This window comes from Dama dama, chromosome 12 (assembly GCF_033118175.1).
Source record: "Dama dama isolate Ldn47 chromosome 12, ASM3311817v1, whole genome shotgun sequence".
Lineage (NCBI taxonomy): Eukaryota > Metazoa > Chordata > Mammalia > Artiodactyla > Cervidae > Dama > Dama dama.
In genome coordinates this window covers 4,840,907-4,859,868 of record NC_083692.1, presented here as the reverse complement: position 1 = coordinate 4,859,868, position 18,962 = coordinate 4,840,907, and the positions used below count along the sequence as shown (strand labels likewise).

At 39.6% G+C, this 18,962-nt stretch overlaps 1 protein-coding gene across 2 annotated transcripts in view; it reads right to left on the bottom strand.

The window, feature by feature from the left end:
* Positions 1-18,962, bottom strand: part of GALC (galactosylceramidase) — a 51,324-nt gene that overhangs the window by 17,255 nt on the left and 15,107 nt on the right. For both annotated transcript variants that reach the window (XM_061156492.1, XM_061156493.1), the window contains exons 5-10: positions 16,186-16,325; positions 14,106-14,144; positions 12,229-12,359; positions 6,569-6,724; positions 5,512-5,636; positions 3,975-4,102 (exon numbers count right to left, since the gene is read on the bottom strand). In XM_061156492.1, coding sequence (XP_061012475.1) covers positions 3,975-4,102; positions 5,512-5,636; positions 6,569-6,724; positions 12,229-12,359; positions 14,106-14,144; positions 16,186-16,325 — 719 coding nt within the window. The remainder of the gene's footprint in view (positions 1-3,974; positions 4,103-5,511; positions 5,637-6,568; positions 6,725-12,228; positions 12,360-14,105; positions 14,145-16,185; positions 16,326-18,962) is intronic.

Genomic DNA, 18,962 nt, shown 5'->3' with positions numbered 1-18,962 from the left:
GCTGGATGAAGCACAAGCTGGAATCAAGATTGCCGGGAGAAATACCAATAACCTCAGATATGCAGATGACATCACCCTTATGGCAGAAAGCAAAGAAAAACTAAAGAGCCTCTTGATGAAAGTGAAAGAGGAGAATGAAAAAGTTAGCTTAAAACTCAATGTTCAGAAAACTAAGATCATGGCATCTGGTCCCATCACTTCATGGCAAATAGACAGGGAAACAATAGAAACAGTGACAGACTTTATTTTGGGGGGCTCCAAAATCACTGCAGACGGTGACTTCAGCCAGGAAATTAAAAGACACTTGCTCCTTGCAAGAAAAGCTATGACCAATCCAGACAGCATATTAAAAGGAGACATTACTTTGTCGACAAAGGTCCATCTAGTCAAAGCCATGGTTTTTCCGGTAGTCATGTATGGGTATGAGAGTTGGACCATAAAGAAGGCTGAGCACTGAAGAATTGATGTTTCTGAACTGTGGTGTTGGAGAAGCCTCTTGAGAGTCCCTTGGATCGCAGAAGATCCAACCAGTCCATCCTAAAGGAAATCAGTCCAGAATATTCACCGGAAGGACTGATGCTGAAGCTGAAGCTCCAATACTTTAGCTACCTAATGCAAAGAGCCGACTCATTAGAGAAGACCCTGATGCTGGGAAAGACTGAAGGCAGGAGGAGAAGGGGAGAACAGAGGACGAGATGGTTGATGGCATCACCGACTCGATGGACATGAGTTTGAGCAAGCTCCAGCAGATAGTGAAGGACAGGGAAGCGTGGCATGCTGTAGTCCACGGGGTCACAAAGAGTCGGACACGACTGAGCAACTGACCAACAACAACACTGTATATACCTACTCAAAATAAAACTCAATGGCATCTTGACTGAGTCAGACTTTGAATTCCAGGGTCATCTGATGGCACACCCAGATTAAACTTACGCTCTGTTTTTTAAGTGATATACATCCAAAAACAAGAAATGCTTGGGATGTTTTCACTGAGAAGGCATCTCACCCAAGTATAACCTTTAAATGCACAACTGCAGTCAGATAAATATATACAACAAATCTCATTGTCAACATCACTTTTTCAAAATAATCATTACCATAAAGTAAAGGGAAAAAGGAAAGTGAAGTCACTCAGTCATGTTCGACTCTTTGCGACCCCATGTACCATAACCTACCAGGCGCCTCTATCCATGGGATTTTCCAGGCAAGAGTACTGGAGTAGATCGCCATTTCCTTCTCTAGGGGATCTTCCCAACCGAGGGATCGAACCCAGGTCTCCTGCATTGCAGGCAGACACTTTGCCATCTGAGCCACCAGGGAAGCCATCATTACTGTGGTGTGGATCGAAAGAAGTCTGTGACATCATTCCTACTTTACAAGATTTAACAATCACAGAGGACTTAACAGTATAAGGTTCTGGGCCAGGTTTTGTGGGAAATTTTTAAATTGTAATTAGAGATTTTAATACCTCCCCTCAATAACTGATACACAACTAGACAGAATATCAACAAAGATACAGGTGATTTAACAAAACTATCAAACAATTTGCCTGGATTAATATCTATAGATCACTTCATCCATAACTGCAGAATATGTATTCTTTTCATGTGTACAAGGAACATTTACCAAAGTATACCACATTCTTAGCCACAATAGAAGTCTCCATAAATTCAAAAAGATTCAAGTCCCACAGAGTCTATTCTCTGACCACAACAGAATTAAGTCAGAAATGAATAACAAAAATGTCTGAAAAAATCCCCAAATATTTAGAAACTAAATAACAAATTTCTAAATAATCTTTGTCTCAAAGAAAAAAATAAAAGGGGAAACGAGAAAGAATTTTGAACTTACAAAAATAAAAATGCAACACATCAGGATTTGTGGGAAGCCACTAAAACAGAAACTTTAGCTTAAGATACTAGCAAAAGAAGAGCAAATTAAAACCAAGTAAGCACAGGGTATGGGATTCAGAGATGGAAACTACTATGTATAAAACAGATAATCAACAAGGGTATACTGTACAGCACAGAGAAATATAGACATTATATTGCATTAATTTTAAAGGGAGCACAGCCTATAAAAATACTGAATCATTATGCTGTGTACCTGAAACTAATACAATATTGTAAATCAGTTATATTTCAGTAAAACTTTTAATTCAATTTAAAAAGACAAAGTAAGCAGAGGAAAGAAAATAATAGAGATGAAAGGATAAATCAAACAAAACCAGAAAAACAAAAGTGTATAATTGAGAAACCAAAAGCTGACTCTTTGAGAAGATTAATAGAACTGAATAAACTTCTAGCCAGACTCATCAGGAAACTAGGATAAGAAAGAAAATACAAACTGCACTTATGAACATTAAGAGAGGTGACATTAACACAAAGTAGATACATATATTAAAAGAACAGTGGGGAATAACAGCAGTAACTTTGTGCTGAGAAATTTAACAACGTAAATGAAATGGACAAATTTGTGTGAAGACACAAAAACCCAAAGCTCACTAAGAAGATGTGGACAAACCAAATACCCCTTTATCTGTAAAGGAAGATGAAATTATAGTTAACAGCTTTCCCACAAAGAAAACTGTAGCCCCAGATGGCTTTACTGGGAAATTCAAGCCTCCCTGGGAGCTTGGCTCAGACAGGAAGTAAGAGCTAAGGCAGAGCTGTAAATGGCCCGCCTGGGCATTGAAGCGCGCCCCCGTTACACACACAGGGCCCGTCAGCAAAGGCTGGGACACTGGCTAGCTCCAAACATGAGGCCAGCTGAACCATCATGATCTGACTGATAAGAAAACTGAGCAGAGATTCAACTACAGAAACTGTTCAGGAAAATCACAAAGCAAATGAGCAGCAGCAACCATGACAAAAAGCAATAACCACAAACGCTAGAGAGGAGAAAGAATCTGATGTCCAGAGTGTCCAGATTATTTTATGTAACGTGTCTAGCTTTCAACAAATCATTATGATATTTGCAAACAAACAGGAAAGAATGGCCCATATACAGATATAAAAGCAGTTGACAGAAACTATGTCTGAGAAAGCCTAGTCATTACCTATTAGATATTATAGTTCCTAGACAAAGACATTAAATCAGGTATTTAAAAATGTTCAAAGAACTGAAGGAAACCATATCTAATGAGTAAAGGAGAGATCTGCTTCTAGAATGTCAGTGTGAAGAGCTCCATAAATATGCTCCCAACGAAACTGGTGAAAATTATTTAAATAATAATAATGCTAAAGTCTGGAAATGATCCTAAGGGCACACTACAAATGCAGAAATATTCAAGAAAATCTACTAAAACTCAGTATGAGCATCAAGAGTATATGGCATTTAAACCACAAGCCATCCCTCCCTATCCCTCTCGGGATGGACTGACAGAAACTCCAGGCCAAGTAGAAACAGCCAAGAACACAGGACTCCCTCCCTCCCAGTTCCCAGGTGAAGGCGACAATACCTGTGGGAGAGAAGCCAAATATCAGTATTTCTCATGCCCTTTCCGGAGAAGGCAATGGCAACCCACTCCAGTACTCTTGCCTGGAGAATCCCAGGGACAGAGGAGCCTAGTGAGCTGCCGTCTATGGGGTCACACAGAGTCGGACACAACTGAAGTGACTTAGCAGCAGCAGCAGCAAGCCCTTTCCCTTCAGCTACTTGAAGAACTGGCAGAATTTCTTTACAACCAAAGCTGCAAGAAAGATTTCCATGTAGCTGGGTAGAATGGGGAAAAAAGGCATGAAGTTGGGTCCTTCACCCCTGGGAGGAATCTGAAAGGAAGAGAAGGTTTGCACAGGTGGACCCTCAGCCCGGAGAGTGACCGGGTCAAGCCACAGACTGGTCATCCCAGTCCTGGGATCCTACACGGAAAAGAAAAGCTCCTTTATTTTTTTAAGGTGTTCAGTTACGTTTTATGCTTTTTTCCTCCAATACTAACAAAGTGAATTAATCCAATAAAAACAACAAAGAATTACCATAGTTTCAACGATGATGGTGAGGTTACCTAAGCCATCCGTCAGAGCTACATAGCTTCCTCCTCTCTCTAAACGGCCGACTGTCTTCAGGTAATACCAACCTGGCTGAGTAAACTGAGTGGTATGAGCTATAGAAAAGCAGAGAGAGACCCAAATGACATTACAGTGGCGACAACAGGACTCTTCCAGAAACAAAAAGCTATTACTTACTTGAAAAGAGAACAGAATACGCCGCCCAGAATGTCCCACTTTAGCACGTGTGTTATTTTGAACTGCTGGCAATCAAGACCCAGAAGACTAAAGAAAAATTTCTCTCTCCTTCAACTGCCTGAAAGAATCTAGACAGAAGACCCAGCCCAGAAAGACAGCTATTACCAGCAATAACTTTTTATCTGAAAGACTTGTCTGCATGGCAGAGCAAATATCTGTTCTTCTCTTCCTATGAATGGTCTTCTTCCCCTGTGAAGCTCCAGGTCCCTATCTCATTCCTTGGCTTAGGATGGCATTTATAAAGCCTCAATTGCCTGACTGCAAACTTGAGTCCCATATTTTTACGTACAAAATTAAATGTGTAAATTAAATGTGTTTTTTTTTTTTTTTTCCTGGTGATCTGTCTTTTGTCCATTATTAGATTGACCAAAGAACCGAGAAGGTTAAAAGGAAAACTTTCCCAAGTATGACTGAGTCTAACAGCTAATTTCTATTTTGGAAAAAATATTTGCCAGCATCATGTTTCAACTTTTGAGTAATTAGCCTAGTTAAATGGTGTAACTATGGGAATATTCTTAGAATGACTGGTAAAAAATAAATAAACCACACTCTGTCAGTTCAAGACTACTGAAAAAGTGCTTTATTCCAGCAGTAAATAAAGTTATCTCCTCCCAGTTTTTGTTGATCTCTATTTAAACCACCTTAATATACCTACAAAGAATATGGTTTTCAAAAAGTTAATAAAATACTTCAAAAACTAAGCTTTATGGTTTTAAACAAGTTTATTTTCACAATACTTATTTATTGGGCACCTCCATAGCTTGTCCTAGAAATGTACTGAGTGAGACTCCTTGTCTCATTTTGGGAAGTGACAAAATTAACCCCCCAAGAAACAGTGACAAAATTATAAAAGTACATTAGTTCATTGAAATAATGTGGGACCAACTATTTCAACATTTAAGGAGTTAACCAATCAGGATATGCAAATTCAAAACTTAGCATTTTCATATTTATTAAAAAACAACCTGAGTTTAGAATAATGTCATGACTACAAATCTCTGTGAAAAATACATCAGCTGTGAAGAAGAGCCTGGTCTTAGAATAATCAAGAATGGAATACAGAGAGTAGCTTAGTTACCGAAAGAGTCTTATAAAACACTATGACAAATCTTGCTAAAACAGAGATACACTTAAAACTAACGTGTGTGTGCACACACATGCACGTGCACACACACATACACAATATTTCTGTAACTCCCTCTAGGTGTTTTCTGCTTTGTCTCTCAGAAAGAAAGTCAGAGAGTAAGAGATAGAATCTGAACCATACCTGATACCCAGATAGGAGCTTCTACTACGTAGTGCCCGCTCCATGGCTCCTGGGCAGTCATCAGTCCACAACGCCCATATGGCAACTGCTGATAGTAACTAGCCACCAAATTCCAAGCGATGGTTCTAAAAGATTGTTTGGTAAAAGAGAAACACCAAAGCAGCTTGTAATAAAAATGTAAATGTCTAGAAGCCTATAGTATAAAAGACCTTAGCAAAGTTTATACAAATATATGTAAGTGGTAAAATTACCACCCAAAACAAGAAAATTTAAGTTGCCTAAGTTCACCCATATTTTGAAAAATCAAGTGATGGATGCAATCATTTTAATAGTGAATCATATAATAAAAAATACAAATGTATATGAGGTGTACAATTTTTACTGCACAACTGTATAACCAGAAAAAGAGTCACGACCTACCAGTACCACATATGGCACAAACGTGAGTCAAACACAGATAAAGACTTTATCTATACCTACTTTCTTTTTGACAGTCAGCCTTCTTAATGGCCCAGTTGCATGACATAATTTCATGACCTGACTCAGCTGCTGTAAAGTTTTACAATGAGAACTCTTAACAGTCTGACTGCCAGGGTCAAGTCATGGTGTAGCAGGCAGGAAAGGGGTTCCCAGAGGGAGAGGACCACACAGAACTCTCTTGACATAAGAGGAGCCTTTTAGGCCTAAGCAACTTTGTGATCTAAGCCCGCCCACAATGCAATGCTTGCCCCTGTAGAAGTGGTCTCAGTAGTAACTGATTTTAAGGGAACAAAAGCATCTAAGAATGAACAGCTATCACCAGGCCAGGGAAATAACTTAACCATATCTGAGACAATATATCAGACCCCAAAATAAGCTTTATTCCTGTTCGCAGCTTCCTGCCTTTTCTTTCTAGAGCTGACGCATGTTAGGTATAGGATAGACGAACAAAATAAGGCAAATGCTTATAATCACTGAATTTAGGTTGTGAGACTATGGAAGTCCATTGTACTTTTTTCTACCTATTATGCTTTGAAATTTTTCAAAATAAAAACCTTTAAAAGTTTTAATTACTTACGAAGTCATGTAGCCATTGATGTAATTCTGATTCAATATACGACCCCAGCAGCCTGCACCCACATCACCGTTTACAGTGCTAAAATCTTCAGAAGACCACAGCTTCTTCTTAGTCAACCTAGCGTCCTTTACTGTAAGTGTCCCAGGGTAATGAGCTCTAGAAAAGAAAGCGGGGGAGGAAATGCAAAAAGTCAGAACACAGCACTTATGTCTACTTATTGAGTAAATACCCTCCTGGTTAGCTCAGCTGGGAAAGAATCCGCCTGCAAGGCAGGGAGACCCCGGTTCAATTCCTGGGTCGGGAAGATTCGCGGGAGAAGGGATAGGCTACCCACTCCAGTGTTCTTGGGCTTTCCTGGTGGCTCAGCCAGTAAAGAATCTGCCTGCAATCTGGGAGACCTGGGTTCAATCCCTGGGAAGCAAAGATCTCCTGAAGAAGGGAACGGCTACCCACTCCAGTATTCTGGCCTGGAGAATTCCATGAACTATTCCCTGGGGTCACAGAGTCAGACACAACTAAGCAACTACAACTTTCACTGAGTGAACAAACATACGTGTCTTTGCCAAGGTTTTCTACTTTCAAATAACAGGCATCTTCCAGGTGGATGTCAGGCTGCATGTAAGCATCTGCTTCCCACCCCTGGGTCTCAGGATGCCCTGAGGATGAGATGCACGTGCAACACACAGAAAAGGGGGAAGATCATCAGTGGATGAGGGACGACTTCTTTCTGGAAACCGTAACAAGAAGGGAAGGATGTCGACAGATGGAGACAGCAGAAGAGGCTTAGAAAATTCCAAGAGATGAATGAGGTGGAGACAGGATCTAGACTTCCCAAGAGATGTAGTGAGCTTGGACAGTAGAAAGAAAGGAGTGAAAAAGAAAACCAAAAGTAAGACTTCCCTGGCAACCCAGTGGTTAAGAATCTGCCTTGCAATGCAAGGGACGCAGGTTCAATTCCTGGTCAGGGAACCCACATGCTGTGAAGCAATAATGACAGAAGCCCACAGGCCACCACTAGAGAAGTATCACAAGGAAGACCCAGTTCATTTGTTACAAAGAGATATGTTTTTATCTTAAAAAAAGAAAAGAAAAAGACTAATAAGCTTATTACATAAAGTATCAATAGTATTTTCTCCCCTGCTCTACCCTTCATACAAAGGAAGACAGCTTGGCATTTATTCCCTGGCAAAAACAAAAACACTAAAACAAAACCAACAAAAACCCACAGAGGACTCTTATTTGAATAAAAATAAGAAGTTATTATCCCAGAGCAGTGGTAGTTCTCAACTTGGGTGATTTTGTCTGGAGGAGAAGGTATGGCAGCAGTTGCTACCATTATCTAGGGCACACAGGCCAGAGACACAGCTAAACACCCTACAATGCCCATAGCAGGTCCCCACAACAAAGAACTATCCAACAAAAAATATCAACAATGCAGAGGCAGAGAAACTCTTCCCAGGGCAGTGAACCTCTCCCTTTTCTAGCATATGAGAGGAGTCAACTGAAATATATATTTCAACTGAAAGTGTATATTTATTGTTCCAAGAATAAAATACTGTCATAATGATGGTTGTGGAAGTGACTGATTATTGAATATAAAAACAATTAAGAAATTTCAAATGTAAAATAGAAAAGAGGCTAACAGTGTAAGAATTAGACAGCACATGAACTCTAGGGAGAAAAGTGTATACTTCTTAAGCCAACAACTATTGACAAAAAATTTAACAAAAATACAAGCAAAATAATAGAGATTGAATCATATCACGATTCTCATCTTTGTGGTTTGGTATAGTAGTATTCTTAACATTAAAAGAATGATTGCGAAGACCTATTTTACTCTGGAAAATTCTGAAGGAGATGGGACTACCAGACCACCTTCCCTGTCTCCTGAGAAACCTGTATGCAGGTCAAGAAGCAACAGTTAGAACAGGACATGGAACAATGGACTGGTTCAAAATTGGGAAAGGACTACATCAAACTGTATATTATCACCCTGCTTATTTCACTTATATACAGAGTACATCACATGAAATGCCAGGCTGAATGAAGCACAAGCTGGCATCAAGATTGCCAGGAGAAATATCAATAACCTCAGATATGCAGATGATACCACCCTTATGGCAGAAAGCAAAGAAGAATTAAAGAGCCTCTTTATGAAAGTGAAAGAGGAGAGTGAAAAAGTTGGCTTAAAACTCAACATTCAAAAAACAAAGATCCATGGCATCCAGTCCCATCACTTCATGGCAAATAGATGGGGAAACAGTAACAGACTTTATTTTCTTGGGCTCCAAAATCACTGCAGATGGTGACTGCAGCCATGAAATTCAACGATGCTTGCTCCTTGGACGAAAAGCTATGACAAACCTGAAGAGTGTATTAAAAAGCAGAGACACTACTTTGCCAACAAAGGTCTGTATAGTCAAAGCTATAGTCATGTATAGATATAAGAGTTGGACCATAAAAATGCTGAGCACTGAAGAATTGATGCTTTTGAACTGTGATGTTGGAGAAGACTCTTGAGAGTCCCTTGGACTGCAAAACCAAACCAGTCCATCCTAAAGGAAATTAGTCCTAAATATTCATTGGAAGGACAGATGCTGAAGCTCCAATACTTTGGCCACCTGATGTGAAAAGCTGACTCAATGGAAAAGACTCTGATGCTGGGAAAGATTGAAGGCATGAGAAGGGGATGACAGAGGATGAGATGGTTAGATGGCATCACTGATGCAATGGAGAGGAGTTTGAGCAAGCTCCAGGAGATGGTGAAGGACAGGGAAGCCTGGCATGCTGCAGTCCATGGGGTCACAGAGAGCTGAACATGACTGAGCGACTGAAAAACAACAAACTTTAGTTTTTAGTTATTTAATTCCATTTAGGTCATGAATCTTTTTAAGAAAAAAAAATCCTACCTGGGAATTAATTATCCTAGTAAAGATGAAATAAGGCACATCAATCTGGTGTTCCATGGTTTCATAAGGAAAAATGAATATATAATAAAGAATATAAAATAAGGAATCAGAGGAAAATGAGAATCCACACGGCTTCATTGAATCACTGACCTCAGGTGAAAATAGGCACCTATTCAGTATTGTAAAAATACACAACAGATACTCAAAAAGAAAGCTAGCATCTAACAGGGTTAAGAATTCATGTTCTGGAACTATAAATCCCAAATTGGAAAATCTGACAATTCTATGCAATTACATAATTTTAACAAACTTTAACATTTTGATGATCTGATCTAAGTCACTTCAAAGTCATGTCTGACTCTCTGCGACCCTGTGGACTATAGCCTTTCCAGTTCCTCTGTCCGTGGGATTCTCCAGGCAAGAATACTGGAGTAGATTGCCATGCCCTCCTCCTGGGGATCTTCCCGACTCAGGGATCAGACACGTGTCTTTTATGTCTCCCGCACTGGTAGGCAAGTTATTTACCACTAACACCACCTGGGAAACCCTTATTCTATATCCCAGAACTTCATTCTATGATCATAATATTCAGTTTTGACACCTCAAAGAAATGCTAATTTTAAGACTCATCTAGTTATCACTCAGTCAAATGTATATCTGGTATGTCTCTGGTAAAAATAAAAAATATTTATATAAAAAATAATACCTTGTAAAATAATATGCTATTATGCTATTAATGATCTCTAGATATTAAGATTATGAGTAAGTTCCAACTCTATAGTTTTCTACAGTTTCCAAATTTTCTATAAAGAGTATGCATTATTTTTAAAACCCCAAAAAACATCTCTTTCAAAGCTATAGTAATAGGTATTATATCTCTCATTCAGAAAATAAAGAAACTGTTACATTTTAAACCTGAGTGATTTATCAAATGATCTGAGAAAAGAGGGGTAGAACTGATACTAAAACCCAGGTCTCTTGTGATGCCCAGATCTATAGTTCAACAAAATAATGTAAAAGTTCTTTAAGAATATAATTTTTAAATGCATATAATTAGGCAAAACGTCTCTATTATTTCATGGCATGATTTTTCAAACTTTAAATGACAAGATTAAGGTCACTGAAAGTAAACCAAAGTTTATCCTATCAGAAAAACATATGTGTATTACAGGAGAAATAGAACTTATAGATGAGGTGGATTGTGGTAGCAGCCCAGTTTCTGAAACTCCCCACAATACTCCTCCTGAAACCAAACAGACCAACCTGATGACGGAAATTAAAACCCACAGACAATACCCCCATCAAAACCAGGTGACAACGAGTCCCCAGGAGTCCTGCAGCATCAGGATCGGCAGACAGAATGTGGAAACAGTGGAGGTGACAGGTGACCAACAGGTACTCATTCCACAGAGGCAGAGTGGAAGCACCGACATCAACCAGCTAAAGGGCAAAGGTCTTCACAGGCTGGAAATTGGGGCCAAGGCCCCAACAATAAATTCACTAAGAGGTTAAACACAATGCTGTGACAGTTTAAACCGGATTGGTCCAATAGGAATACAATGTGAGCTATACAAAGTAATTTTAAATCTTCCAGTAGCTACGTTTTTAAAACACAAAATTTTAATCATATATTTTGTTTAACCCAATATACCCAAAATACTATCATTCAACACATGTAATCAATATGAAAAATCATTAATAACTTACCTTTTTATTATTAATATATCTTTAAAATTTGGTGTGTGTTTTATACTTATAACACTCCTCAGTTCAGACTAACCACATTTCAAGCGTTCCATAAACACCTGTGGCTAGCGGTCCCCATAGTAAACAATACAAACTGAAACTCTTAACTATTTCAGAAATAGGCAGCAAATAATCTAAGCTATGGATTTTCCAGTAGTCATGTATGGATGTGAGAGCTGGACCGTAAGAAAGGCTGAGCACCAAAGACCCTTTTGAACTGTAGGGTTGGAGAAGGTGCTTGAGAGTCCCTTGGACAGCAAGGAGATCCAACCAGTCCCTCCTACAGGAAATCAGTCCTGAATATTCATTGGAAGGACTGACGCTGAAGCTGAAACTCCAATACTTTGGCCACCTGATGGGAAGAACTGACTCACTAGAAAAGACCCTGATGCTGGGAAAGATTGAAGGCGGGAGGAGAAGGTGATGACAGAGGATGAGATGGTTGGATGGCATCACTGCTCCAACTCATGTCCACTGAATCAAACCCTGGGAGATAGTGAAGGACAGGAAAGGCTTTGTGTGCTGGGGTCACAAAAAGTCGAACACCACTGAGCGACTGAACAACAACAAATCCTTTCTGGAATGGTAGAGTCTCCCCATGAGAATAAGCTCCTTGAGTTAGAATCCAAATCGAGCAAGACAGGAACACTTAGGGTGAGGGAGAGACAACACTGCCTTCATAATTTCTAAATTGTAAACACTACTCTGCCCCTTAATCTAAATAAAATCATGTTTTGTATTTCTGAACACTGACACAATATTTCAAAAGTCATCAATACATTATTACATTGTCATAGAAAGATTCCCAAAATACACCAAAATACATACCTTTCAAAGAAAAAAAGGAATGAAGCATCATTTCTATATGCTTTAGTTAAGTAAATACAAGAAAGCAACCTTCTGCAAATACAATCAAAAGGGGAGAAGCAGACAAAAACAAAGGCGCTGTCGATAGTCAGAGCAACCAATAGAAACTGTTCACTCTCAGAGTAAAACATTCCTTACCCTATTACATCAATCACCTTCAAGAGCTCAGGGTCGAGCAGCATAGAAGCAGAAATGGGCTCCCAGAGATTATCACTTGCTATGATTTTCACGTGCTGGAGACCTTGATGGTTCAGCATTCTTCTTAACACCTTTCAGAGAGATAAGCAGAACACAGGAAAGGTTAAAAATGAGTTTTCAGCTGCTGACTTACGACCAAGTGAGCTGAAGTGTCTTCAGATTCAACAAGCAGGATGAGACTGTCAACATTATTTCTCAATAGAAATGCGCCCCATGTGGAGAGGTAAAAAAGCACTATCACTAAGATAATCTACTTTATGGGAATGTAAAAAGAAATGTGAAATGTCAAGTTTGGGAAGATGAGCGCTCCTCACTGCAGCAACACGGTCTGCCTGACTACAGGGCTGCGCGGGATACGGGCGCTAGCTTGGCTCTGCCCCGTCCTCCTGCTGCCCTCATCAGACCTGTAGTCACCCTACTCCCAGCTTGCCACGGGCGGCCCTGCGCTTCCGTCTTACACTGCTCCACTGGCCCCTCCACAGCCCCCCACCCCCACCGCCGCGCTCACCCCTCCCCTGGCAACGCCTGCCCCCTGCAGGTAGCTTTGAGTTGCCTGGCTCTGGCTGCAGTCAATCCTCTCAATCTACGCCTTCTCCTCCACACAGCTAGTGACTAAATCGTGCCGTTAATCCAAAACATACCGGCCTACTGATGGCTCAGTGCCCCTACTGGTCTAATCCATCTTTCTCCACTTGCTCTGCCCCCAAACCCCTTGATCTCTCAGTCTTTACGTCTTCCCAATGGCATGGTCTGCCTTAGCAACTTGTGGAGCGCCTATCCATCCCAGCTTGAAGATGCCAGCTAGTCTTTAAAGAGAATTCCCTGACCCTCAAGTGCAGGCATCGCCTCCTCTCTGCACCTTCTGACAAGCCCTCTATGTGCATTATTCTGCTAAATAAATCATGACTGATTTTTCAGCTGGTCATATGAGACTCTACAGCCCCCAAATGTGAACTCCTTTTGGGGAGAAAACATACATTTTATCCTTGTATTCCAAGCATATATACAATGTCTGACAAACTAGGTGTTGAGTAAATGCTTCCTGGCTGACGGATTGAATAAATAAACGAAATAAATTTAGTGGATATTACGTGCTTAAGAGAATAAGACACTCAATTTAAAGAAAAAAAAATAACTGAAAGAAAATGTGACCACGAAATTCTATTTCTTAGAGAAAAGACATATAAAACAAGACAAACAGAACTATAAAGTAAACCAGAGAATATCTCCACTTGAAAAGTTAAACTGCCATTTGTTTTCCAGTGATGGAAAGGGTTATTACTCTCAGATTTTCCTTTCCTAAAAAATAGCAACAACAGTAGCTACCCATTAAAGGAGACAGTTAAGAAGTAGAGAGAGATACACATTTAGGGAAAGTACCTCAAAAAGAAACACACTTTGCAAATATTAGTTGCTATCTATTTGCTAATCACAAATAGAAAAATACAACACCCTCCAATGTAACAGGCATTCCAAAGAAAACAAGAATGAGATAATATACTACAAATTTGATACATGACAATAAAAGAAAAATACATTTCTTGAAGTTCTAAAAATCTAAATGATATAGTTGTTTCATAACAATTATCATAATTATATAAATATTGAACTTTTAAATAGAAAAATACACCACAACTCTATCGACAAAGGCAATTTTGGGGGGGATTAAAAGGAATTATATAATTTTATGTTACAACTGGCAAATCACATCACTGTGTTGTAAAAAATACAGTGTTCCTCCTACTGATTTCCATGGAACTATAAAGGAATTTTTCACTAATAACTTAAAGATAAAAAGACTTTAAAGTTGTACAGACCTTGATATAATTAATGTCAAATGCCCTCTCATTCCAAATCTACAAAACAAAAAGTCAAAATGTCAGAATTGTAAGATTTTGTGTCAGAATATAAACACTACCACTAAGATGCCTCTTCTCTCACCATCTTTCGTATTATCTGGAAAGCCATTTTTCTTACTTAATAGAGTGTCCTACTATTAAATTTATAGATATTTATAAGACAACATAATTTTAATTAAAATAGTATTTTTAAAAACCTTAACATATTTGGAGGGTATTTTTCAAAATGTCACTTACTCCAGAGATTTCTAAAAATGGACTGTTGAAATCAGTCCATAAAGACTGGCGAAACAGTGTATGCCAGGAACTACAGCAGGCACTGGGCCCTCACCACACCTAGGACTGTGGCAGTCATTCTCAGCAGTCCCTACACTTACACCTGAAAGCCAAGGATGAATAAGGACACTGCACAGGACTCATGTTTTTAGCACACACAGAGAATCACAATTATGTGCTACATCACGAAAGCAAACTCTTAGTGAAGACAGATAAAAGGAACATGCACAAATCTCTTAGGCTTAGAATCACATAGCATGAGGTTTCAGTGTTGAAACAGAACTTCGCTAAGACTTTCATTTTGCACCTGAGAGATGGGCCTAGGTTCCAAATACTCTTTTCACTCCAGTGATTCTGGTGGTGGTGGTTCAGTTGCTAAGTTGTGTCCGACTCTTGCAGCCCCATGGACAGGAGCCCACCATGCTCCTCTGTCCATGGGATTCTCCAGGCAAGAAGACTGGAGTGGGTTGCCATGCCCTTCTCCAGGGGATCTTCCTGACCCAGGTCTCCTGCACTGCAGGCAGATTCTTTACCAACTGAAAAGTGATCTGATCAAAGAAACTTCCTTACCATGGCACGTGGTTATGAAGAGTCTAAAAGAGATGTGAATAACCCATTTTCTAACAGAAACATTTTCTGTGACTTTACCATAATAGAATGTTGCAGGACTCACGCCTACATTTAGTTTCACTATGGGTTAAAAATATTTGTGTTCTCAAACACAACAGACTAATTTTCAGTTATAGTCTAGAGAAGCATAACAAAAACAGTGTGTCCCTGCTTCCGGCTTCCTGCAGCCCCAGTCTGCCCTCAGGCCCCACACCGCGTCTAGGATCTGCAGTGAGCCTGCGGCAGCATCCAGCCCTCTCACCCAACTCCTCGAGGGCTTATTAACCGTGCTGTCCCCAGACACGTCAGTCACAATGCCTGCAACACAGCAGCGGCCCTGTCACTGCTGGCTAACTCCATGAAAGCTTTTAAAACCAGTTTTGACAGCATATTTACTACCCAAAGTGTATAGAGACCCACTATGTGTGTGTATGAGGCTCCGGAGGGGCACAGTGCAGGGTGAGGCACGCCTCCAGCCAGCCAACAGACCAGCTAGAAACACAAGATGCTATGTCTCGCATTTTTAAACCATTAAAAACTATTAAGTAACAACTCAGGACAAGGGTAGGCATATTTCTAACAGCCTGCCTAATCAGACCCACTATTCATATTTTTTACAGCCTGAAAGCTAAAAATGGATTTTACAGTTTTAAGTGGTTACATTTTAAATGGTTATATAACTACCTACATAATATCCTTAATATTGCCTTATGATCCACAAAACTTAAAATATCTACTCTCTAGCACTTTTAGAAGTCTGCTACCCTCTACTTTAGGACCACGGAAGATTGAGGGAGCAAAATGAGATTAATCACTAAACTATAAAAGTAAACACATTATTGTTTTAAGAATTATTAACAGAAAAACTAGGGAAAGTTTAGAAGAAGAATTTGAGCTGGGGTGGTACCAAAAACAAAACCAAAACAAAAACAGTGCAGGGAGGCATAAACTACATACAGGTTTCAAAAGTGGGAAGATTTGGATGGACAGAGAGGAAGGATCAATGGTGACATAGAGATAACTTGTCAACAGACATCAACAGAACAAATTAGTCTCAGGACACAAAAATGTCAACAAAGTGCCAGAAATTACTTTTAAAAATTATAAATAAATGTCCAAAGCTTAATCATGTTCTGAAAAATATATTACTGACTCCGATATAATCAATGTCCAGATCGTGATAATGCTTGGACCCCACAATCCAGGTCACGATGTAGTAGGCGGTCAGCTGAAGATTGACGTAAGGCCAGTTGAAGCCCTTCCCCAGCCATCCGGGGAACGACCACGGCAGCCCTGTGGAGACGAACAGGCAGAGTTGGAGCAGGTACAGCAGTGCAGCACCACGAAAACCAGAGCAAAACAAACAGAAAGGAACCGACACGGGCTAAGCACACAGCCAATGACGGTCTGACCAAAGGAAAGATGGCATACCAGGCACAAACTCTCAAAATCCCTTCCAGCTTATGAACATAATATTTCCTTACTGATCCTGAGAGTCAGGTTCCATGATTCTAAGTGCTCTTCCAATAAAAAGAAATAAAAAAAAAAAAACAAAAACCCTTTTCTCAATGATATTTACCAACAGAAACAAATGTAACATATAATTTAATATCCCCACCCCTGCTAAAAAGATATTCAATGTACAATTTTTGTTCTCTGAATGCAAATCAAAGAGTTTTGAAAGGTTTATGCTTAACCTGGTGGTGACTCAGACAGTAAAGAACCCGCCTGCAAGGCAGGAGACCCCGGGGTGATCCCTGGGTCAGAAAGATCCCCTGGAGAAAATGCCTGTCCACTCCAGTATCCTTGCCTGGAGAGTTCTACGGACAGAGGAGCCTGGCAGGCTACAGTCCATGGGGTCACGGAGAGGTGGGCATGACTGAGCAACTAACACTATGCTTAATGACTTCTGTGAGGCAAGTACAACACAAACTCCTCACTCACTACCACATCTTCTTACGACTGGAAGCTATTAAATACTAAGGAGTAAGGTAATCAGATTTTGCAAAACTAGTTTTTCTTTATGGCAATATAAGTGCCAGTGACTCAATAGGGAAATATGCTGTTGTTGTATGTTATTGAACAAATAATCCACATTCTTCTAATACCCCAGTTATTATTAAGTTTTTTAAAAAAAAAGAGAGAGAAAAGCAGCACTAATTATGATTCTAAATCCTAATTCTCTTACTAATATATTAAAATAAGGTCAACATTAAGTTCCTTAACTGTTAATATGTTACCAATCTAGTTTACCACTGAAAAAAATTAAAATCAAAATGACAAAATGCTTATTTTTCTAAACTCTAGAAGAATGCCTAAGTTGTACCTACACAAGAAATGTGACATTAAAATAATGGAATGTTTTAAAACAGTGAAATCCCAAATACATTCTAAAGGCCCACCATGAGTAAGTCTTTGTTAGGAGAGGGTTCAGCCTGCCAGATTTTCTGCATTTAAATGAGAACTGACCTTGAAAGCAGCCCAGGGGTCAAGTATGTGCTTAAGTCAATGATGCTTTTTACTGCTCAATTTCTGAAAACTCTTACAAAAGTCTATTTAGAAAGAACACACTGACTCCTCATTTTTTTAACTTAGAAAAACTTACACTTGTCCTTTGATGGTTGAAAATGATTTTTAAAATAATGTGAAGTTAACCCCTATAAGTTAGGACCATCAGCAAGAAAAAGAAATGCAAAAAGGCAAAATGGTTGTCTGAGGAGGCCTTACAAATAGCTGAGAAAAGAAGAGAAGCTAAAGGCAAAAGAGAAAAGGAAAGATATACCCATTTGAATGCAGAGTTCCAAAGAACAGCAAGGAGAGAAAAGAAAGCCTTCCTCAGTGATCAGTGCAAAGAAATAGAGGAAAACAACAGGACAGGAAAGACTAGAGATCTCTTCAAGAAAATTAGAGATACCAAGGGAACTTTTCATGCAAAGATGGGTACAGTAAAGGACAGAAATGGTATGGACCTAACAGAAGCAGAAGATATTAAGAAGAGGTGGCAAGAATACACAGAACTGTATAAAAAAGATCTTCACGACCCAGATAATCATGATGGTGTGATAACCCACCTAGAGCCAGACATCCTGGAATGTGAAGTCAAGTGGGCTTTAGGAAGCATTCTATGAACAAAGCTAGTGGAAGTTATGGAATTCCAGTTGAGCTACTTCAAATCCTGAAAGATGATGGTGTGAAAGTGCTGCGCTCAATATGCCAGCAAATTTGGAAAACTCAGCAGTGGCCACAGGACTGGAAAAGGTTAGTTTTCATTCCAGTCCCAAAGAAAGACAATGCCAAAGAATGCTCAAACTACCGCACAATTGCACTCATCTCACATGCTAGCAAACTAATGCTCAAAATTCTCTAAGCCAGGCTTCACCAGCACGTAAACCGTGACCTTCCAGATGTTCAAGCTGGATTTAGAAGAGGCAGAGGAACCAGAGATCAAAATGCCAACATCCATTGGAGCATCAAAAAAGCAAGAGAGTTCCATAGAAGCATCTACTTCTGCTTTATTGACTATGCCAAAGCCTTTGACTGTGTGGATCACAACAAACTGTGGAAAATACTTCAAAAGATAGGAATACCAGACCACCTGACCTGCCTCCTAAAAAATCTGTATGCAGGTCAAGAAGCAACAGTAAGAACCGGACATGGAATAACAGACTGGTTCCAAATTGGAGAAGGAGTATGTCAAGGCTGTATACTGTCAACCTGCTTATTTAACTTACATGCAGAGTACATCATGCGAAATGCTGCACTGGATAAAGTGCAAGCTGAAATCAAGATTGCTGGGAGAAATATCAATAACCTCAGATATGCAGATGATACCACCCTTATGGCAGAAAGGGAAGAGGAACTACAGAGCCTCTTGATCAAAGTGAAACAGGAAAGTGAAAAAGCTGACTTGAAGTTCAACATTCACAAAAC